The following is a 24,815-nucleotide window of genomic DNA, read 5'->3' on the forward strand; positions in this document are numbered from 1 at the left end:
TACACAACTGCAGGCCATTTGAAATGTCACTACTGTTTCACTGCCACATGTGGAAAGCAGCAGCTGTGAAATGCAGCAGATGCCACAAGAATGCATGTGGTGGGAACCAGACTTAGCGATTTCTGACTTGCCTTTCACGAAATCTCTGTTTTTTCAAAACTGGTTCAGTTTCCTGCTACATTTCATACAGAGAATTTTACAAGACAAAGTTCTGGAAACGATTCAAGCAAGTCAAACACTTCTGTGTACCAGAGCCTCACTCATCATTTTTACATGCATTCTTTCTATGTACTCAACACAGCAATATTGTAGCTTTGCTCTCATTTCAGCAGGCCTGGCAAGCTCTCAGTAATTGACTTAGGAAATTGCTAGGCAAGGTTTCTTGGTACTTCACACTAACTTTGTTCAAACCAAGTCCTTATAACCCAGCCATTTAAGGGTAAATTCCTGGAATATTCTGCACATTTGTAGAGATTCTGAAGATATTAATAGACATATCCATGAATTTACATATAAAAAAAAAAAATGTTCGTCTTAACCAAACACAAGTAAAACTGCACTCAGAAGAGCATCAATGCCACTTAATGCGTCAAGGGGAAACAGTCTTAAAAATGATTATAGCATATGACAAACAAACATACTACACTAGCCATGTGCGCCCAACTACATTGCGTGTGTTAAAGTTGTCTGTGAAGGGCTCCCTGTTTAAACGCGGCTGTCAGTCGTGAACTAGGCCCTTCGTCGCACAGCATTATGATTTTTTATAAGGGAAATAAAATTACAAAACAAAACCCTTGGACATTGATTCGATAGGAATGGCCTACTCGGAATCACTGTCCTAATAGTAATTATGTGGTGGTGGAGGAGCATTTCTGGTTCTCTTCGCACGACTTATGGATGTTTAATCATAAGTGGCGTCTTCCGCATCATCTTCGAGACCTTCAAAATCATAGTCTTCCCATGTTGGGATGTTAGGTTCTTCTTGATTTTCACAATGTTGCATGACATCTACCATGTCATCAATACTGTCCCAACCAATGTCGGCTAAGTTGTCAGTAAGGTACGTCTCCATAGGTTCTGTGTCCAGAATCTCATGACATACAATATTTTGTGTGAAATATTTGCTCTGGCCACCTCTTACATGCAGAAGAAGCAGCCTTAAGTAGTATCTCTCCATATCAGAAGGACTGACAGAGTACATTCTGCTAATAAAATTGTTGTGGCCCCTCTTTCTTGGAGTCCATGAAGTTGTTTTTGTATTGAACACAAAGTGACTTGGCATGTCTTGGTACAGGTATTGCTGTGCAGACTCATTTGTTTGATTCAATTCAAACCACGCTGTCAGTGTGGTTCTGCGTCCCGCCTCTCTTTCAAGAGTTTCAACTTCTTTACCTTCATGAAATACTACTCTTTGTTGGTTTGGCAGATGTGCTGCAAGTCGAATTACTGTGTGTGACTGTTGGTGCATTTTATTTTCTCGTATTCTCCACATAGCTTCAGGTGCACTTATGTATCTACTGTCGAGGAACATTGAAGGTTCATCCCAGTGAAGTTGTGTTTCCTTTGAATCGAATTTTAGTTTAGCTCGATCATGTCCTTTGTAAACATATTTGAATAAGTATTTCACACTTTTAATGCTTGCACAAATTTCTACATTAATATGTGCATTGTACTTTAGGGTTAGGTACCTATTATATGGAACGATCCAGTGGTTATCCACTGTGAACTTTCCAACTTTAATTTTTCTCCCATCATTTCTCCTGCGATAAACTGGGTAACCATCAACGTTTGGCTTGGTTTCCTCACTGAAATCTTTCGGATATTGTTTGGAAAATATTTTTTCCTCATTCATGCATGGGCTTGTCATGTTCAAGTGTCCACAAGGGCCATGAACCATAGTCGCCTTGACGATTTCATACAATCTCGGGTTTTCGACCGGATCTTGAATTTCACAACATACCATCTTGTCAATAATGTCAACAGTTCTTGGTTTATCGTCAGGTCTGAGAAAAAGCAGGAGGTGGCAATGTGATAAGCCACGTTTTTGAAATTCTATTACATAAACATGAGCGATCACCACTCCAAGTACTTTGTTCATGAATGAGTCATGCAGTAGTGCTGTAAGTTTCTCCTTGAAACTACGTGCAACCAGATCAGGTCTATCCTCTGGTCTTTCTCCAGGCTTCAAGTTTTCCATTACTTCACGACACTTTGGATTCATGGTCATAGTCATAAATACATCAGTACCAGGCTTTACACCTTCGTTCTCTGCAAGATTATTTACGTGGTCCATTAAACCAGAGTAGAGATCACTCCTGAGTTGAGCTTGATCTATGGAAGTGAATTAGATTAGCTTCTATCTTGCAATACGCATCCACCACGTACTGTTGGAATAGTTTTCCAGCACTGAAGATAGGTTTGAACTCATTTCGAGTCGCCAATCGGTAAGCATAATATTGGAGGTGCGTCAAGTTTTCTCGCTTGACAGCACCTACCAATTTCGTTCCACTTATCCATCCTTTGTCCCCATATGGAAACAAAATCGGGTAAGTCATGGGATCATAGTGCTGACTTAAGATTGATATATTTTGCATTGGTGCATTCTTTGGGTGGACACAAATATCTCTTTCAAATGGGGGTTCACCATCGTCGCTTTGAAATACAATTGCTATCTCATTTGCTGTAGGAGCGTTGTAACGTCTTTGATCATTTGCCTTATCTCGGTGGATCCACATGTAAACTTCTCGTTCTGGTCTCCCTTCCTCCCTGGCTCTGTTAATCTCTTCCTGCGCAAAATCTCTCATTATTTTGTACGCTTCCGCATACGGATTTATTTCGTTCAAAATGTTAGCAAGACTTTCCATTACGGATGGTAAACAGCCAGCGTTCTCTAAATTTCTCATGCGTTGTTGTAGTGCTTGTTCCGCATCCAAAATATATATTTGAGCAAATTTTCTTGGTTCACCGTTAGGTGGGTGCAAAGTCGAGGTTTTATGATAGATTTGTCCATGTATTTTGTAGCAGTATGGTCCCCGTCCCGCTACATGTTCAACTTGCGCTCCCATTGATGCAAAAGCAAGAGCACTGTTGTATGAACGGATGTTGTCTTTGAAATTTTTGGAATGTTCATGGGTATTTGTTATCAATTGTTTCATCACTTCTGGATAATCATGCAACGGTGGGAGTTGGACTTTTCCTTTATGGCAGCAAGATGTAAATTTGCCATCACTTGGTATTTCCGATTTAAAGTTAGTTGATTGACAATATTGACATATTTCTGTCATTGCTCCAAAATAATGTTCAGGAACATCATTTTTGTTAAATGGGCGAAGTGCAATTCCTTCAAGTTCAGGTTGTGATTGTCTTGACATTTGGTACATAGAACGTCGAATTTGAAGCCTAACATTTCTCTCCTGGTTGGTTTCGTTAGCAAAACGTCGTTGGTCACTTTCACGTTGCATCGTTAATCATTGTTGTTGACTCTTGTCTACGTCTACGATTTTGTCGTTCCATCTTTCGTAGATGTCGGTTTTCGCTTTCTCTGGCAATATTTCGCTGACTTATTTCACATTGCCTGGCCAGCCTTTGTTCACGGTGACTCTCGGTCTCCTCTGCCAACTAGTGTCGACGTCTTTCACCTTGCTTTGAGAGTCTCTGACTCCGTTCACAGTCCGTCTCGTTTTCACGACGCTGTCGTTTCCTCTCACGATCTCTTCTCAACCTTTCTTCTCTCTCCTCATCAAGTTAGTTTCTTTTCATTTTAATTTTTTGTACTCGAGGTACGATTGCTACTCAAGGTAGTCTCTGTTTGCCACTCAAGGTGGACTTTGAATTTTTTGTTGCCCTGAGAAGGGCAGTTGGGTTGTTTGCACTGAAAAGTGCAGTTCCTTTTAGAATTGGTGTTGCCAGTGATTTGAACACAGATGCTGGTGTCGACAGTAGTTCCACCACACGTTGTCCAATCTCGCAGGTTGCTTTGTGGCAATCCAAAGAGTAAGGAAGAACCAATGCTTCTTTCTTGAACTCCAAACGCTGACTGATGGAAAAATCACAGAAGTGTGTCCGACTTATATGTTCTATTTAATAAGGGCATGCACAAAAAGGCGAGCTTCAAAAGGGCAACCTCAATTGGGCGCGGCAAATAAAGGCGCACGTAAATAAAGGCAAGCTTCAAAACGGCGACCTCAATTGAGCGTGGCGAATAAACGCGTTCGTAGATAATTTAGTTCAAATGGCTCTGGAATATGTGAAGAGTAACAAAGGTGCAGATCTACTCGTAGTCGAAGGCTACACATTCAGAAAGGAGGAAACTATCAACGGGAAACACATCTGTAAATGCACTGAATATAGGATTGGAAAATGTTTGTCTCGCTTAGAAGTTCATGCATTAATTAATTGGATGTTTTGATATTCTTGCTTTCGCCTTTTTATACATTCAATCATTGCCTTTGGGTAATAAATGTCAATGTCAATTTATTTATATAGCAAATTTTCTGTAATAATTTTGTTGCGTTTCCCTTTATTCGATGCGCCCAATTGAGGTCGCCCTTTTGAAGCTCGCCTTTTTGTGCATGCCCGTATTGAAGGATACCGTGTCGGTTGAACATGAATTCGCGGACAAACAAAGATCAAGATCCAAATGAAGTATATATATATATATATATATATATATATATAGTGCATCCAGAAAGTATTCACAGCGCATCACTTTTTCCACATTTTGTTATGTTACAGCCTTATTCCAAAATGGATTAAATTAATTTTTTTCCTCAGAATTCTACACACAACACCCCATAATGACAACGTGAAAAAAGTTTACTTGAGGTTTTTGCAAATTTATTAAAAAAAAAAAAAAATTGAGACAGCACATGTACATAAGTATTCACAGCCTTTGCCGTGAAGCACGAAATTGAGCTTGGGTGCATCCTGTTTCCCCTGATCATCCTTGAGATGTTTCTGCAGCTTAATTGGAGTCCACCTGTGGTAAATTCAGTTGACTGGATATGATTTGGAAAGGCACACACCTGTCTATATAAGGTCCCACAGTTGACAGTTCATGTCAGAGCACAAACCAAGCACGAAGTCAAAGGAATTGTCTGTAGACCTCCGAGACAGGATTGTCTCGAGGCACATATCTGGGGAAGGTTACAGAAAAATTTCTGCTGCTTTGAAGGTCCCAATGAGCACAGTGGCCTCCATCATCTATAAGTGGAAGAAGTTCGAAACCACCAGGACTCTTCCTACAGCTTGCCGGCCATCTAAACTCAGCGATCGGGAGAGAAGGGCCTTAGTCAGAGAGGTGACCAAGAACCCGATGGTCACTCTGTCAGAGCTCCAGAGGTCCTCTGTGGAGAGGGGAGAACCTTCCAGAAGGACAACAATCTCTGCAGCAATCCACCAATCAGGACTATATGGTAGAGTGGCCAGACGGAAGCCACTCCTTAGTAAAAGGCACATGGCAGCCCGCCTGGAGTTTGCCAAAAGGCACCTGAAGGACTCTCAGACCATGAGAAAGAAAATTCTCTGGTCGGATGAGACAAAGATTGAACTCTTTGGTGTGAATGCCAGGCGTCACGTTTGGAGGAAACCAGGCACCGCTCATCACCAGGCCAATACCATCCCTACAGTGAAGCATGGTGGTGGCAGCATCATGCTGTGGGGATGTTTTTCAGCGGCAGGGTCTGGGAGACTACTCAGGATAAAGGGCAAGATGACTGCAGCAAAGTACAGAGACATCCTGGATGAAAACCTACTCCAGAGCGCTCTTGACCTCAGACTGGGGCGACAGTTCGTCTTTCAGCAAGACAACGACCCTAAGCACACAGCCAAGATATCAACGGAGTGGCTTCAGGACAACTCTGTGAATGTCCTAGAGTGGCCCAGCCAGAGCCCAGACTTGAATCCGATTGAACATCTCTGGAGAGATCTTAAAATGGCTGTGCACCGACACTTCCCATCCAACCTGATGGAGCTTGAGAGGTGCTGCAAAGAGGAATGGGCGAAACTGGCCAAGGATAGGTGTGCCAAGCTTGTGGCATCATATTCAAAAAGACTTGAGGCTGTAATTGCTGCCAAAGGTGCATTGACAAAGTATTGAGCAAAGGCTGTGAATACTTATGTACATGTGATTTCTCAGTTTTTTTATTTTTAATAAATTTGCAAAAACCTCAAGTAAACTTTTTTCACGTTGTCAGTATGGGGTAATGTGTGTAGAATTCTGAGGAAAAAATGAATTTAATCCATTTTGGAATAAGGCTGTAACATAACAAAATGTGGAAAAAGTGATGCACTGTGAATACTTTCCGGAAGCACTGTATATGTGTGTGTGTGTGTGTATATTATCTATAATAACAAAAAGGCAAAGCCCTCACTGACTGACTGACTCACTGACTCACTCATCACTAATTCTCCAACTTCCCGTGTAGGTGGAAGGCTGAAATTTGGCAGGCTCATTCCTTACAGCTTACTTACAAAAGTTAGGCAGGTTTCATTTCGAAATTCAAAGCGTAATGGTCATAACTGGAACATATTTTTTGTCCATACACTGTAATGGAGGAGGCGGAGTCACGTATCGCGTCATCACGCCTCCTACGTAATCACGTGAACTAAAAACAAGGAAGAGATTTACAGCACGAGTCGCACGCAGGAACGAAGGTAAATGACGTTAATTTTTGACTGTCTTTTAATACTGTGTAAGCATACATATTAACACATGTGCAATTAAACGTGTGCATTTACGGGGTGATTTCTCAGGCTTAAAAGCTCACCTTTTATCAAACGCGGGAACAAAGGTAACTGACGTTGTTCACTGTCTTTTAATACTGTGTAACCATACATATTAACACATGTCCAATTAAACGTGTGCATTTACGGAGTGATTTCTCAGGCTTAAAAGCTCACCTTTTACTAAAAAGGTAAATGCAAAACTATTTTCAATCAGTTTATTGAAACACTCCCGTTAAGGATTGCAATAACATATTCGCGAGATAAAAGAACGAAGTAGGGGGAAATGGAGGAACAGCCGCAAACAGCGAAGAGCAAAAAATTAATTAAACAACTGAGAACGGAGCGAGTTAAGCATACAAGCATGTTCATAAGGGAAACAAACCACGGTGTAAAACGTAAGTTTAAATAAAGTTTATAGAAACGCTCCCGCTGCGGATTGCAATAACATATTCGCGAGATAAAAGTTTAATGAGAAGACACGAGGTATAAACGAACCACACGCCGTGGCGCAACGTTAGGGGCAACAGTTTCAACCCTTCTATGATCTGCTTCTCGCAACTGAAAGACGGCACATGGCGGATGTTAGCCGACTTGCTGAATGCAACGTTAGGGGCTTCAAGTATGGCGCTGACGCCACATCTCAGTGCCAACACTTTGCAGACTGTACTTAAAAGACACGCCCTCCTCACTGGACAGTTAAAAACACCAATCAAACTAACGATGACATCAAGTATTACCCAATCAAAAGTAGGAAAGGAGGCATCTTCATAAAATGCGTGTGGGATGATTTGCATGAGACGCTGCTGTAAAAAAAAAATTATTACAAAAATACGGGATAAATCCCGTCCAGTATTGATTCAAAACGGGACGCACAATTTCATTGTCAAACGCGGCACGATTCCGTATTTTAAAGGACGGGTGGCAACCCTACAGTGCCAGGTAACCACCCATACAATCAGATTGTGATTCAGACTAGGAATGCAATGAATGTAATTACCCCGATCTACATACAAGGCGAAAGTCTTGCAACATTCAAAGATGATGGTTTGGGATAATTAGTACTTATTAAGTACACCATGGAACATAAAAGAGCTTATGAAGCCTTGAACCGAAAAAAGCAACATCTCAGAGATCGTACAAAAAAAAAAGGAGGTAATGTCGTTTTACTCGCTGTAGATTTTAGTGAAACATTACCAGTTACTCCACGAGGGAGACCAGCAGATGAACTCAACGCTTCTTTAAAATCCATGCTTCTCCCACGGTCGGTTATATGTCGCATGTTCTCGGGTAGGTACACCAAAAAATGTATACATTTAAGCATGTAATGGGCAAAGAAAAAATGAGGTATACCCGAAGGCACTGCAGTAGTACTCAATGTAACTTTACTTCTTAAATGTTAATGTTTTACTGTTTAATAATTTATACGCTTCTTATATATTGTTCAAATTCTTTTATCAAAATACCAGTGACAGCGCAATGCACGATAACATGGAGTGAATACACCATACGCATCTGCCCATGGCCGCCCTGGTGTGCGCAGATAGGAGTTGATTCTAAAATAAAATAAACATAAAAAGAGTAATACAATCATCACCCATAAAGCGGATAGCAGACGTGACGTATTATATGTGTACCACATTTCAAGTCAATAGGTGAAACAGTTTGCAAGCTACAGGTGATTTAAATATCCTGGACAGACCAACGAAAAGCCACGGTAGCAAATTATACAAGAAGATTTTACTGTTTAATTATTTATATTTATATGAAATGTGCTTCTTATATATTACTTCATATTCTCATATGATAATGATGTTAATGTTGTTTATATTGATTTCTATGTTATTGTAAGTGCATCTATGTGTGTATATGTATGTATGTATGTATGTATAATATATATATATATATATATATATATAAAAAATATATATATAAAAAATATATGTGTATATGTATATATATATATGACAGCAACACTCATAACAATGACAACACAATTACATTGACAATCATGTTACGTTATTTTTAAAATGTTTCCTTTACTTTTTCATAACCTCTTTAATACACTACTTCTCCGCTGCGAAGCGCGGGTATTTTGCTAGTATGATATATATATATATATATATATATATATATATATATATATATATATATATATATATTGGTTCAGATACATTGGTTTGAATATATACATTTGTTTTAATACATCCGATCAGATATATATATATCGGTTCAGATATATACATTGGTTGGGATACATTGGTTTGAATACATCCGTTCAGATATATACATTGGTTCAGATACATTGGTTGAGATATATATAAATTGGTCTGCATAGATCCGTTCTGATATATATACATTGGTTGAGATACATTGGTTTGAATACATCCATTCAGATATATACATTGGTTGACATATATATATATTGGTTGATATACATTGGTTAGGATATATATATTGGTTTAAATAGATCGGTTTAGATATATACATCGGTTCAGATACATCCGTTCAGATTTATATATTGGTTGAGATAGATCCGTTTGGATATATAGGTTGGTTCAGATATATACATTGGTTGGAATATACGGGCCGGCGCAGCACACGGTCACCTAAGTTTAGCATCTCTCCTTCACTTCATCATTGCTTCAATATTGTTGTCATTATTGCATGTATTTTATACAAGTAGCATATGCCTGTCTTCCACGTTTTGTTTCATACGCCATCTTGGTTGGGGGTCCTCGATTTCAAAGCACTTTTTTTCCTTTCATTATTTAAAACACTCGCACAGATACCGGCCTCCTCGCCCCGGCTCATTGTACACACCTCACTTGCTCCCTCTTGTCCCTCCCATGACCGATTCTTCTCAAAAGCCGAGTTACCGGAAAGCATTGATCGCAACCGCAGTACGTCCTATTTTTTCACCTCATTGAAACGCTGGTTTATCATTGACCGAAAGCCGCCCGGTGACATCTGTTATTCCGTATTGCAAGCATTTCATTAAAGGCCGATCTGATTCAGCAAGGAACTTAGTCCCATTTGCTGAAAGGATGTTATGGTGGAAAACACTGGAGTTGCTCTGTTTCTTTTAAATGTTGATCAGGGATCAAAATGACCAGAATATTCCCGCTTCACAAATCGAGGGTCGCACATACTACTGATTAAGCGCATCTGTCAAGAGCGATTATTTTTTCACCCCATAGATCTTTAGTTCATCATAGATAGAAATCACCGCGCTGCTTTCAATTATTCCTTATTGGCAGCATTTCATTTAAAGATGATTCACGTCAACAAGGCGAAAGAGTCTCTTATTTTGACAGGACAATCTTTTTTTAGGTGTAAGCATTTTTGATTGACTTACAAAAAAAATAGTTATTACTTACCCTCATTGCTTCAAATTAGCTTTTTAAAAAACATAATTTATTTATGACAGTTTAAAATAAAAAAGTAGTGCTCAAAATTATAATGCGCCGTATCTATCTGGAAGAGGTGGTGGTAGGAGTAAGATTGCTGACTCGCAGTTAAATGATCACTGGTTTGTGTCTGGGGGATTCCTTTCTGTTATTTTATTTATTTATTTATTTTTACAAATTGCTTTGAGTAGTAAGAAAGGCACTATAAAACGTAAGGAATTAATAAATAATAATAATTATTATTATACGTGTGAACGCGTGATCAAATTCAGCCGCTGCATAGTGGGGTATAAATGGGGACACTATGTGCTCGACAATACCACAAGTTCATTGAAATAATTACACAGCAAGGTGTGCACGCAATACAAACATAATGTGTATATTATTGAAATTTTTAACAAGTTGAAAGATGTAAACTGGTTAAAATACACGAAATTATACATGTATTGCTTTATAGTTCACATATAGTGTATGTATTATTAAAATAATGATATAAAAATCATATAAAATGGTATAGAATCTGCGTCATAGACTTATTTTGTGTCATATTTCTTCAAACAAATCTTTAATTAGTTTGCTTTAAAAAAAATCTTACAGCACACCTGTGAACCATTAAAAATCGCTGAGAAATTGCCCGATTTCCCCCACCTCGCACCCTCCACAATGCTGGAAAAAATACGGCTCAATTTCGAGGAATTAAACACTATTTCCGCATTATATAAAATCTTATTAGAGTCCCTACTTTCAAAGATCCAAGAGGACATTGGGAAGAAGATCTCTTAATCAATATATCAGAAAAGGAGTGGAAGGTAGCAAAGCAGAGAATTCATTCGAGTTCTATATGCGCAAAGCATAGAATTATTCAACTTAAAATTATATATCGAGCTCATCTGTCTCGCTTAAAACTGTCCAAAATGTTTACAGGGCAGGATCCAAGCTGCGAACGTTGAAACCAAGCTCCTGCCTCACTGGGTCACATGTTCTGGGCCTGCACCAAACTAACATCATTTTGGATAAAAATTTTTAAGTGCCTATCAGACAGCCTTGGGGTCACAATTCCTCCTAACCCATTAACAGCTGTGTTCGGTGTTCTTCCAGATGGACTTGAATTGGAGAAGGACAAGCAAACGGTGATTACATTCACTACACTTTTGGCACGCAGACTTATTTTGTTAAATTGGAAGAATCCTAATTCTCCTCTGATAAGTCAGTGGGAAACCGATGTTTTATATTATTTGAAATTGGAAAAAATCAAATTCTCAGTTAGAGGATCTGTACAAAATTTTTTGAAAACCTGGCAGGATTTAATCAATATTATTTTAGAATAAGAGAAATAACTATTACCGCATTTAATTCCCTTCTCCATCTCTTATTTACATATATATATATATTTACTTCTCCCGTTCTTTTGTTTAATGTTGCCTTATTAAAAAGCCCTAAGCAATTTTCCTTTAGCTAAGCTCTCCTTCTCAGGGGTGGGGTTTGATTTGTCTTCAATTTTGTTGGGTTATAAATTGATCTATTTGTATGGAATGATTACAATGAAAATTAATAAAATAAAAATATAAAAAAAAAAAAAAAAAAAATCGCTGATCTTAATCAATCAATAAATATTTGAACAGGTGCTCTAAAATATCTGTGCCTCGTAGAATTCAGTGTCCATTCTCTTAGGTGCACTGAGATGTGATTGCTGCGGAACTCCTCTTGTTCGTGTGCCTTTGCGCGCCGCTTGTCTTTTGTTTTAACGCATGCTCCGTGCAAAATGCTGTCATATCTGTTAGTAAACATGCACGCGCAGCGATGTCCTGATGTCTGTGTTCTAAGGCAGCAGGTATATTAAACGCTATTGACATTTTGCCGGGGTGCTCTGTGATTGATGGTGGACAGAAAACTTTGTTAAAATTATATCGAAACATACCAGTCGTCAGTTGTATTTTCAGTAGTTTTGGCGTGTTTACTGTTCTGTTACCAAAAAATTCTTCAACGGGGCACATCAACAAAGAAACATGGACAGTAAGATTTTGTAAAATATCAGTAATAATAATACATTGCTCGACACCCAGTAACACTTTACAAAGACATTTAAAGACAGCTCGTTAAAATAAATTTAGCAATCCATTGTCATGCTATAAGTGATAGCTTGCTCTTAAACATCTGTACAGGTGGTTATTCCTGGGGATAAAAAAGGAAAAAAAAAACCACGGGAAAGGCTTTGATGTTGAACTCAAATTTCACCTCCGCCATGTGAGTCATTAAAACTATTGGAACGAAAACGCATGTCTCATCCACTGGTCGGGATGCTCATTTCCATGGCTGCTGCAGAGCCGTAAAATGTGTGCCCTCTGACTGCTGATTACAAAATGAACACCGGAGAGGTAAAATTAGGCAAAATTGATTTTAAAAGGTCTTAAGTATAGTCTTCTATATAGTCTTCTCCACTATGTGTCTGCATCCTATCCCCTACAGGGAACACTCGTTTCCATGGCTGTAGCAGATCCATGGGCTTGTGTGCACCCTGTCTGCTGCTTTCAAAATGAATCCTGGATAAGTAATATTATCTGAAATCCATGGTAAAAGATTGAAGAAAGTCTTCTACATCACTTTCAAGTCTACTGTGTCCCATTGTCCTCTCCACTCAAAGGGACACTCACTTCTACAGCTGAGCTTTTGCTTCAGAGTTGTGAGCCCCAACTGTTGCTTGCAAAATGAACATTAGACAGCTAAAATTGTTATTGGATTGGCTTTTTTTTTCATTATACAGTAATCCCTCGCTATATCACGCTTCGCCTTTCGCGGCTTCACTCCATCGCAGATTTTATATGTAAGCATATTTAAATATATATCGCGGATTTTTCGCTGCTTCGCGGGTTTCTGCGGACAATGGGTCTTTTAATTTCTGGTACATGCTTCCTCAGTTGGTTTGCCCAGTTGATTTCATACAAGGGACGCTATTGGCAGATGGCTGAGAAGCTACCCAGCTTACTTTTCTCTTTCTCTTGCGCTGACTTTCTCTGATCCTAACGTAGGGGGATTGAGCAGGGGGGCTGTTCGCACACCTAGACGATACGGACGCTCGTCTAAAAATGCTGAAAGATTGTCTTCACGTTGCTATCTTTTGTGCAGCTGCTTCCTGAAAGGACATGCTGCATGCTGCACGGTGCTTCGCATACTTAAAAGCTCGAAGGGCACATATTGATTTTTGACTTAAAAACAAACTCTGTCTCTCTCTATCTTTCTCTCTCTCTCTCTTTGTCTGCTCCTGACGGAGGGGGTGTGAGCTGCTGCCTTCAACAGCTTTGTGCTGCGGTGCTTCGCATACTTAAAAGCCAAACAGCCCTATTGATTTATTATTGTTTGCTTTTCTCTCTATCTCTGTGACAGTCACTGCTCCTGACACGCACTCCTTTGAAGAGGAAGATATGTTTGCATTCTTTTAATTGTGAGACGGAACTGTCATCTCTGTCTTGTCATGGAGCACAGTTTAAACTTTTGAAAAAGAGACAAATGTTTGTTTGCAGTGTTTGAATAACGTTCCTGTCTCTCTACAACCTCCTGTGTTTCTGCGCAAATCTGTGACCCAAGCATGACAATATAAAAATAACCATATAAGCATATGGTTTCTACTTCGCGGATTTTCTTATTTCGCGGGTGGCTCTGGAACGCAACCCCCGCGATGGAGGAGGGATTACTGTATATTAATATTAATTTATTTATTCATTCAGCCTCTGTTTAAAAAAAAAAAAAAAAAAAAAAAGAAGCACATTTTCCCTTAGAGAACAAATAAAGTTCTATCAAAGTATCTATCTTAAATATATGAGACGTTGAAACATTAATATTATTTGTCAAATGAAGTACTAAATATCCACTGATACACATTTGTATAACAAGTCAATTAAAGAGTCCGACAAACAGCAACTGAGATATTAAAACATTTTATTGAATCTGTTCTGACAATTATAGTCTTTTAATTAAAATAATGATTATAATTATCAGAAAACTTAGCCATTTTAATGTCAGCATGAAACCAGGCCAGTAACATCTTTGTGAAATAATATCAGCAGTTTTATAAATTCCAGAATGTACACCGATAGCACTGGCATGAACTTCCTTACAAGTATCCTTTGTCTCCTAAACTCAACAAATAACTTTCATATTCCTCCTGTTGCCCTGCACCTGTTCTTAGATTAGCGATTTTCAACTGTTCACAAGTGTGCTGTAAGATTTTTTTAAACCAAACCAATTGAAGACTTCTTTGTAGAAATAACAAAACAAGTCTACTACGCAGATTCTATACCATTCTATATTATTTTTATATCAATATTTTAATAATATATATACACTATATCCATCCAGTATCCAACCCGCTATATCCTAACTTCAGGGTCACGGGGGTCTGCTGAAGCCAATTCCAGCCAACACAGTGCGCAAGGCAGGAAACAAACCCCAGGCCACCGCAGGGCAAACACACACCAAGGACAATTCAGAATCACCAATGCACCTAATCTACATGTCTTTGGACTGTGGGAGGAAACTGGAGTACCCGGAGGAAACCCAAGCAGACACGGGGAGAACATGCGAACTCCACGCAGGGAGGACCCAGGACTCCTAACTGCGAGGCAGCAGCACTACCCACTGCGCCACCGTGCCGCCCCTATACACTATATGTGAACTATAAATACATATATAATTTCATGTATTTTAACCAGTTTACATAACTGAACTTGTTAAAAATTTGTATACTAAATATTTCATATAATCAATTTATATGAACCTTTACTTCAGTAATATACACATTATGTTTGTATTGCGTGCGCACCTTGCTATGTACCCTAAGTTCTTGTCTATAAGCCGCGGCTTATCTAAGGAAAAAAGTTGTGAAAATGAAAAAATAGAATATCGGCTTATACATAAATCCGTCTTATACAGTAATCCCTCCTCCATCGCGGGGGTTGCGTTCCAGAGCCACCCGCGAAATAAGAAAATCCGCGAAGTACAAACCATATGTTTATATGGTTATTTTTATATTGTCATGCTTGGGTCACAGATTTGCGCAGAAACACAGGAGGTTGTAGAGAGACAGGAACGTTATTCAAACACTGCAAACAAACATTTGTCTCTTTTTCAAAAGTTTAACAAGTTTGACAAGACAGAGATGACAGTTCCGTCTCACAATTAAAAGAATGCAAACATATCTTCCTCTTCAAAGGAGTGAAGCAAACAAATTAATATGTCTGTTTGGCTTTTAAGTATGCGAAGCACCGCGGCACAAAGCTGTTGAAGGCGGCAGCTCACACCCCCTCCGTCAGGAGCAGGAAGAGAGAGAGAGACAGAGAGAGAGTTTGTTTTTCAGTCAAAAATCAATACGTGCCCTTCGAGCTTTTAAGTATGCGAAGCACTGTGCAGCATGTCTTTTCAGGAATCAGCTTTACAAAAGATAGCAACGTGAAGATAATCTTTCAGCATTTTTAGACGAGCGTCCGTATCTTCTAGGTGTGCAAACAGCCCCCCTGCTCAATCCCCATACGTCAGGATCACAGATAGTCAACGCAAGAGTGAGAGAAAAGTAAGCAATCTAGCTTCACAGCCATCTGCCAATAGCGTCCCTTGTATGAAATCAACTGGGCAAACCAACTGAGGAAGCATGTACCACAAATTAAAAGACCCATTGTCCGCAGAAATCCACGAACCAGCAAAAAATCCGCGATATATATTTAAATATGCTTACATATAAAATCACAATTTAAATGACCGCTACGCGCGCGTGTTGACTCGGCGACGCCCAGAGCAGAAAGAACGCGCTCCGGCCGCTCCAACCGCGCCATGCGGGGAGTGAGAGAGACGCCAATATCTCACACTCTCTCCCCCCCTTAAAGAAATTAAATGGGTGCGAGTGAGACCACTGACCTCCCTCCCTTCTATTAGTTATAGGTTATAGTACGTTCGGCTTATCCATGAGTCCGGCTTATCTATGATACGATTTTATTTTAAAAATTCGTATGATTTTTGGTCTCCGGCTTATACATGAGTCCGGCTTATAGACAAGAACCTAGGGTAATTATTTCAATGAACACGTGGTATTGTCGAGCACATAGTGTCCCTATTTATACCGCACTACGCAGCGGCTGAATTTGATCATGCGTACACACATATAATAATAATAATAGTAATTCCTTATGTTTTTATAGCGCCTTTCTTACTACTCAAAGTAATTTATAAATAAATACAATAAAACAGAAAGGAAGCCCCCAGACAAAATCATTTAACTGCGACTCGGCAATCTGTCTAATCTTCCTGTTAGATACGGCGCATAATAATTTTGAGCACTACTTTTTTATTTTAAACTGTCATAAATAAATTATATCAAAAAGGTTTAAAAAGCCACTTTGAGGCAAAGAGATTAAGTAAGTTTTTTGTAAGTCAATCAAAAATTATGCCTATTTATACAAATACACATATACATATACTGATCATACATACATACATATACATATACATACATACATACATATACACACATATATACATACATACATGCATACATATAGGGATGGCCGGCAGTTCAACCCAGACGAAACCCCCAGGACGCTAGATGCCAACTTTCCTGCAGCTTAGTGTTGCCCCAGATTCCCGCAGGGCATTATGGGAGATGGAATTCAGCTTCACAGCCCTGCTGGGTACCGTGGGTGCCGCCAGGGGATGCTGCAGGGAGATAAGGGGATTTCGGTTTCCAATATAGCCCCGAAGTACTCCCAAGTCATGGGGACAGAAGTACTTCCGGGCTGAAGAAAAATGTAATTCTCCCTCTGACCAGAAGTGCTGACAAGTCACGTGAACAGAAGAGGAGAAGCACTTCCAGGTCAAGAACTATATAAAGAACTGGTGGAGACCCAGCAAGCAAGCCGGATTTGGGAGGGAGTGTGACAGAGCTGCTGGGAGGGGAGGAGGAGAATTGTTTATTCATTGTGTGCTTATTGTGGCTGTGGTGCTTTGGAGGCACTAATTAAGAAGAAAATTAAAATACTTCTTGGTGCTTTTAAACCTGTGTCTGCATCTGTCTGTTGGGTTTCATAGGGCAACAACACCCTCAAGCGTCCATCCTCTTACAATTTCTCTCTCTTTCTCTCTCTAGATATAGATAATATATGACAAAAAAAAAAAAAATCACACAGAACGAGACTACTGAAGTAAAAAAAAAATTTAACTCCAGATAAGCACAATGTAAAAATAGATCTAATCTCTCTCTAACGCCTCAAGAAATGCAAATATGTGCAGGTTTGAGAAACATTTTTTTGTCAAAAAAGTATTGGAGCAAGCAAACGTACACCTACTTGACCAAATCCCATATTTCCAGGCTTTATTCAGCAAGCCAAGTATTCAGCTTTTTCAATGCAGACAATAAGCATACACTTACATGAATGGAGTACATAAAATAACAGTATACATAACTCTCCTATGTTCAGATCAGACCTTGATCGAAGGATTATTATAATAGTGACCTTGTATAATACAGTATTCTGCTACTGAAAAAAGCAGTAATATTGGTGTAGAAAAATACATTAAAAAAATAAAGAGTTATTAAGGGAACCACTTACCTTTCTGCCATTTAGTACAGCTACTCCTCCATTTTCTACGTAAGGCAGATCTTGTGGGCTCACGTAGAAAGAAAGTGGTTGAAAATAGATACTACAGAAAAAAAAAGGAAATTGATAAGCAGCAAATATAACATAGCATTCTCAAAATCCGAGGAGGGTAAAGGGGACGACAGGTCTTACTCCGGTAGTAGTGGACGCATTACAGGAAAAAGATTTGAAAAGGTCCACTACAGGACTGCCACACAACACACATACATAAGAAGCCAACTTGGAATCACTAAATAAATTAACCTGAAAGGCTTTTGATGTAAAAGGAAGCTCAGAGAACCAAAACAAAAATCACTTCAGACCAAAAGCAAATGTGCGAACTACACATGGTCAGCTATCACTGTATTCAAATCCAGGAGACAGTGACCCTGTCCTTTGTATCCCCATTCCACCCCAAGTAATACCACATACAAGTGTATATCTGAATTTGAATTTTTTCCAAGAAATCTCTTAAATTATATCACTATGATTTGAATTAAGCTTTAAAGTCACCTCCTTTCTTTTCCATTCCACTGCTTAAATCTCAATGTCTCTTTCACATTTGGATCATCAGAGAACCAGAGCTCTTTGGAAAGTGGTGGACGCATGTATGGCAGATCTGCTTCTTCAGTGACAATAAGTACCTATCACAGATAAAAGTGGATATACTTTTAAAATAATAAGGATGAGTGATCTTACTATCATGCAACCTTGAACTGGATATCGATGTAAAAAAATTAATGGATGGGTTGACACTGTTCATCAGGAATGTTTAAAATTATAGAAGGAAATACAAAGGTTAAGTACATATGCTGAAGATTAATATACACATTATTGTCAAATAAAAACACATGAATACAAACAAACATTTTTAAAAAATTCAGTACTTTTTGTGGAAAGAGGACAGTGCAACTATACATATTAAGAATGTTTCTGTTTAAAAAAAATGGACCATTTTGGGTGCATATTATCTATTATTCAGGTTACTTCCTCTTGTCACTGCTGCATGAAGTCTAATTTGTAAATGAAAACTGAACAGGGCAAAATCAATTTTTAACCAATTTTTGTTCTTCGGTTATGAAAGTTATATTAAATAGAAAGTCCAAACTAAAAAAAAATATAAAATTACTGGTACAAGAATGAAAGACCTAGTAAATACAGTCCATTTACACAAAATGAACTACTATTGGTCCAAGTCTGCCCCCTACTGGGTACTACTGACAATTGACTTAGACACATCATTATGAAGTTTGCAAAGTTAAAGAAAAATGAAAATAAACAAAAGAAATGTAGCAGTAATAGTATCAATTCTGTCAATAGAATATGTAGAAATACACAAAGATGAAAAAAAAATCTGAATACTAAACTGTGAACTTAATTACACCCAAAGACAACCACAGTTTTAATACTAATTTACAACTATTGCCAGATGTTTCTCTTTAATTTTAATATTTAAGTATCACAGCATATTTTGAATAACATCATTAAAATTAATTTTCAATGACCAAAAGTCATATATGTTAAATAGACACAAAGTATATCAGCATGGCTACAAAAATGTAGTTAGCATACTCCCAATATTTAGATCCATTCTGGATCAATGATAAGGGAAATGTTGAAATGTGTTTAGATGATTTAGAAGTAATCAATACCCGAAAGTTGATCTTTACCAAAAAAAAAAAATCAGCAAAATGACAGCATGTTAGAGTGACTTGTACAGGTCAAATCCTGTAATAGCGAATACTGAAGTAACAAAATGTTCAAAATAACAAATACTTTTTGTTGGCCTGGACAAACATTCACACAACATCATGTTTAACAGATATAAAGAATAATGCAACAGCAAAAATACTTAATGCCATGATTACACTTTTGCCGCATCTTGGGAACCCTGCAACAAGCTGTCCCTTTGTTGTTAGACCAAAAGAAAGTGACAGTCTGTTACAAAATTTCTAGTCTTGGACAGTCTCGGTGAGAGTGTAGGTGCAACATCATACAGGTATAGCCGAATTCGGAGTCAGTGCTCCATTGAGTGTCCACATGGGTGTGTGCAGATACTGTACTGTTTTGAGATTCACAGCGCTTCTCAAAAGTTTTCTTTGCAATAAACAAAAAAAGTGAGGAACGGTGTCAGTTTACATTGAAAGAAAAATGAACAATCCTGGAAAAAGCTAATTCAGGAATGAAGAAAAGTGACGTGGCGAACGCATTTGGAATCGCACCATTAACACTGTCAACAATTTTCCAAGAATTGAAAAAATAAGATGACAAAGTTAAAGATCGGACATTAGGGCCTGAAAATAAAATTAGAAAAATGTTTGTATTTCTCTGTAAAAAAAAGTTACATTTACTGTCTCATTTTCATTCAGTATTCATACCTATATTTCTATTAAAAAAAAGTCTCAATTTCAAATAAAATATTTTTTCAGTTTTAAGAAGTGCGTTTTTTTTTTTTTTTTAATAAAGGTAGGTATTGTCAAGCGCGGGTCACAGAGTTAGTTGCATGAGAGACAAGGTGAGTCCAGGTTTCCAAGGAAAATACAGATACTTCATTACTGTATAGAGAAGGCAGGTAGAGTCTCAAGTCTTCATCCAACACAGAAGCTGTTACTTAAGAACTCAAGCACACGAAATAGGAGCAACAACACTGGGGCAATCACCTTGCTTTAGAACCCATCTTCAGATTAGAATTACTGCTGTGGCAGACCAGGAGAGTGCAAGGAAGAGCAGGTCAAAACTCAGTTATAAATGTTTTAAACACTGTGCAACAAGCACATTACATTATAAGCCAGATCCTGCAGAGGACAACCAATTTGCCCTTGGTTTACTGTTTACCAGACACAGCAGAGTAGCTATGGTGCTGTCATTGTGCCACTGCCATTATAGAGATGGCAAATCGCTGGGACCCCTGTCATAACAGTACACATATTTTCCCCATATTCATTATAAAGAAATTTTCATCATAACAAAATATTTTTATGGTCCCATGAATTTCGTTATATATCGGGATTCCACATGTATTATGTATTGTGTGAAATTACCAAATGACTGAAATAATACAAAGAACAAAATGCAGGAAATTCAAAAATCTGACTGAAAAACTAGAACAAAGGTTTAATTTGCCAAACTTTGGCATAATGGTTATTGACCAACTGTATAATTATGTGAAGGTACTGTGTAGGTGCCCAACATAGACATCACTGTACACGAAAGTGGTCTGGGGCCGCAGATAAAGAGTTTCACATAAAAACAGTTCAGTGAGTTGCCTCAGCTTTCATAAATGCACCACTGCACCCACCGACTCTTTTTCAAATTTAACTCTCTTGCAACCAGCAAAGCACACACTTACCATCATACTGGAATAGCGGTCTTAATATACTCATGACTTACAGTTGCTGCAGCTCTTAGAAGCCACAGATGTGAGATGGAGTGCTCAAGACATCGATACACCTTTCACTGATACGGACTCAAAAGATTACAGCAAGGAGGAATTATACAGAAGTGGACCTTGTGTTGCTCAACAGCAGTCCTCTAGCATGGTGGGAAGAGAAAGCAACCAAATTCCCAATGCATGCTTCTCTGGGGAAATCATAAATCTGTCCCTGCTAAATCTGTGCCCAGTGAAAGCGTTTTCAACTGCAGGGGATATTGTCACAGTGCAGAGGTCTCAGCTGCATGCAGAGTGTTTACATTCTTATTTTTCTTAAACAGAAATAACATAAGTCCTTCGTAGATCCAGTCAGGACTCACAGCTAATATGCCAGAGTAAGGCAATCAATCAGAAAATAAAACAACAAGGCATTATTAAAGCAATGTTTGTTGATAACATATGAAACAAAAAGAGAAGTTTAAATTTGCATGGCTTTGGAGTGTAGTGACTTTATTTCGTAATTTGTTAGGGTCATTACTGTTACGTTTATACAGTACAGTGAAATTCATACATGTATGTGCTGATCAACATGCAACACATATTGTGTTACAGCAGTAACATAATAAAACAGGACCTCAAATATTCACATTGAGAATGTGAAATCAATAATTAAAATGCACAAAACTGAATTATTATTCTATAGAAAAAAATGGGTCTTACACCATTGCTGCTCAGCATCATAAAGAGTGAAAGAAAAAGAAGTGGGGGGGGGATTATAACTGGGTAACCCGGGTAAACCCTGAAAATGACCTTTATACCAGTGATGATGATGATGATGATAATAATCAATCAATAGCACATATTTCCAAATAAAAATACAAAAATATAGTAATAACAAAAATGCAAATAATTGCAATGTTTTCAGCTGCCTAATCTGTTTGAAAGGTCCTCACAACTCACAAACATTTTCTCTGCCAAATGCTGACAGCACCTCAATCAAATCTTAGCAACAAATGTGTATGTTTCACTACCTTTACTCTCATGGTTCACTTCCATCAAGCTGGATATATCAGTGGTATATGCAACTTCTTGTTTCTCTACATGCTTTGAAAGCAATTTGGTATCTTGAACTTTTAAGAAACTAGCTACCAAACACGAGATAAAATCACTTGTCGCAATAAAGGTCTCATAATAAAAAAAGTACTGTAACTTTATGAAAACACTTTAGATTACCACCTTTTTAATATGCATATAATCTAAATATTCAACTTAAAATGCCTAAACATTTCCCACTTTAAAGTGACCACATCCTGTACATTTTAAGGCCTTTGTTTTACAAGTGGACTGGTATCCCCTTTGCAACCAATGCAAGCTTTTCTAATAGATGTGATGCTCCATAAAATTACTAAACACAGCTTCAGCCAAATAATAAGTATCTAGGTAAATGCCCACACTGCTGTTTGTGAAAATAATAACCTTTATTTCAAATATACTGTACTGTAGCAAAATCTAATGCCAACAGTTGGCCAAATAATAGATCAATCCAATCTCCAGCCAGAAAATTTGTTTGATCAAAATGGTTAACAACTCACCCTTGCACCTGGATCTCTAGCTCGAATGGATCTTGCTGCTGCAAAAGATGCTGTACCACCACCAATAAGGAGGTAAGGAGCATGCGGAGGTATTTCAGGTCGTGCCTGAACAACTGTCATTTCTTGAGCTGAAAATCAAATAAATAAGGAGAGTGATCTTCAATGCTGCTTTAAATACAACTAATTTTAATCAAAACACCTAAATCTACAGTTATATTTAAAAACAGATTGCATTAATGGATCTGAATTCAGCAAATCCTCCATGTAAAATATGAAATACATTTTTATAGCATATTTTCAAAGAAAATAAACCACATTATACAAAGTAAGCATAAAGTCACAAAACTTGTTTATTATTGGAGACCAATACAGTGATAAATTGGTCTCTCCTCCTAGGCTTCTAACCTCGTCGTTAGGCATGATATAAAATTATGTTGTTTCAAATTTCGCGATACAGAATACTGATAATACGAAATGTGACACTGTATTGTATATTGTGCGACATTACCACATAACTGAAATGAAACATGTAGGAAAATGAAAACATCTTTAGTTGAAAGCAGGCAATTTGAAAATCTGACTGAAAAATTAGAACTAAGGTATAACATGACACACTGAGTAAACTTTGACAGAACCTTTATTCAATGCCTGTGTAATGATGTAAAAGGTAAAAATTGTTGATGTGCAACATAGCCATTACTGTACATGAAAGTGGGCTGGGACCACAGGTTTTAAATGTTTCATACACACAATTTAGTGAGTACTATTCTCAGATGAGTGCAGCATCAACATTGTATCATAAGTCCACTACTGAATCCACAGGCTTGTTTTCAACCTATATATATAATTCACTAAGCCGCCGACAAGTAGCCACCCATGGAAAGCACGCACCGCCAACAAGTAGCCACCCATGGAAAGCACGCAAGACAGCCACGCCCACCAACTCTAAGACCATTGGATACGACGACAACTCGCAGAGCCACGCCCACCAACTCGGACGCAGCAACTCACAGAGCAGAGCGACATTCGCGTTCGTCTCTGCTAAACTCCATGTGCACCTTTGAAGAAGTATGTTTGTCGCGGATGTGAATCGCTGTATGCAGCGTGTAGAACAGTTTGCGAGGGGTATCCCATGGTCTTACAGTTGGTGGGCGGGTCTCTGTTAGTTGCTCTTGCGAGGTTCAGTCTCTCCCTGTGCATTTCCTGTGCAACACACACACACACACACACAGAGGCAGCGCGAGAAAGAGAGCCGCACACACACACAGGCAGCGCCAGAGAGAGACGCGCGCACACACACACACACACACACACACACACACACACACACACAGAGGCAGCGAGAGAGAGAGCCGCGCGCACACACAGGCAGCGCCAGAGAGAGGCAGAGGTACACACACAGGCAGCGCAAGAGAGAGACAGATGCACACACACACACACACACAGGCAGCGCCAGAGAGAGACAGATGCGCATGCACACAGGCAGCACCAGAGAGAGACAGATGCGCATGCACACAGGCAGCGCCAGAGAGAGAGCCGCGCACACACACAGGCAGCGCGAGAGAGAGACAGAGGTACACACACAGGCAGTGAGAGAGAGAGAGAGGCGCAAACACACACACAGGCAGCGCCAGAGAGAGAGCCGCGCACACACACAGGCAGCGCGAGAGAGACAGAGGCACAGCCACACACACACAGAGGCAGCGAGAGAGAGAGCCGCGCGCACACACAGGCAGCGCGAGAGAGAGACAGACGCACACACACAGGCAGCGCGAGAGAGAGACAGAGGTACACATACAGGCAGTGAGAGAGAGAGAGGCACGAACACACACAGGCAGCGCCAGAGAGAGAGCCGGGCACACACACAGGCAGCGCCAGAGAGAGAGCCGGGCACACACACAGGCAGCGCGAGAGAGACAGAGGCACAGCCACACACACAGGCAATGAGAGAGAGAGAGAGCCGCACGCACACACAGGCAGCGCCAGAGAGAGGCAGAGGTACACACACAGGCAGCGCGAGAGAGAGACAGACGCACACACACAGGCAGCGCGAGCGAGAGAGAGGGCTGGACTCATAAGGTAGGAAGGCAGTTAAAGAATG

The 24,815-nt window shown here is 39.1% G+C and overlaps 1 protein-coding gene across 2 annotated transcripts in view; it reads right to left on the bottom strand.

Moving 5' to 3' along the window:
• The window catches only part of aifm1 (apoptosis inducing factor mitochondrion associated 1), an 88,389-nt gene that overhangs the window by 38,859 nt on the left and 24,715 nt on the right, over nt 1-24,815 (bottom strand). For both annotated transcript variants that reach the window (XM_051935335.1, XM_028815929.2), the window contains 3 exons: nt 22,715-22,842; nt 18,266-18,396; nt 17,726-17,816 (listed from right to left, as the gene is read on the bottom strand). In XM_051935335.1, coding sequence (XP_051791295.1) covers nt 17,726-17,816; nt 18,266-18,396; nt 22,715-22,842 — 350 coding nt within the window. The remainder of the gene's footprint in view (nt 1-17,725; nt 17,817-18,265; nt 18,397-22,714; nt 22,843-24,815) is intronic.

The sequence above is a fragment of the Erpetoichthys calabaricus genome, chromosome 12 (assembly GCF_900747795.2).
Source record: "Erpetoichthys calabaricus chromosome 12, fErpCal1.3, whole genome shotgun sequence".
Lineage (NCBI taxonomy): Eukaryota > Metazoa > Chordata > Cladistia > Polypteriformes > Polypteridae > Erpetoichthys > Erpetoichthys calabaricus.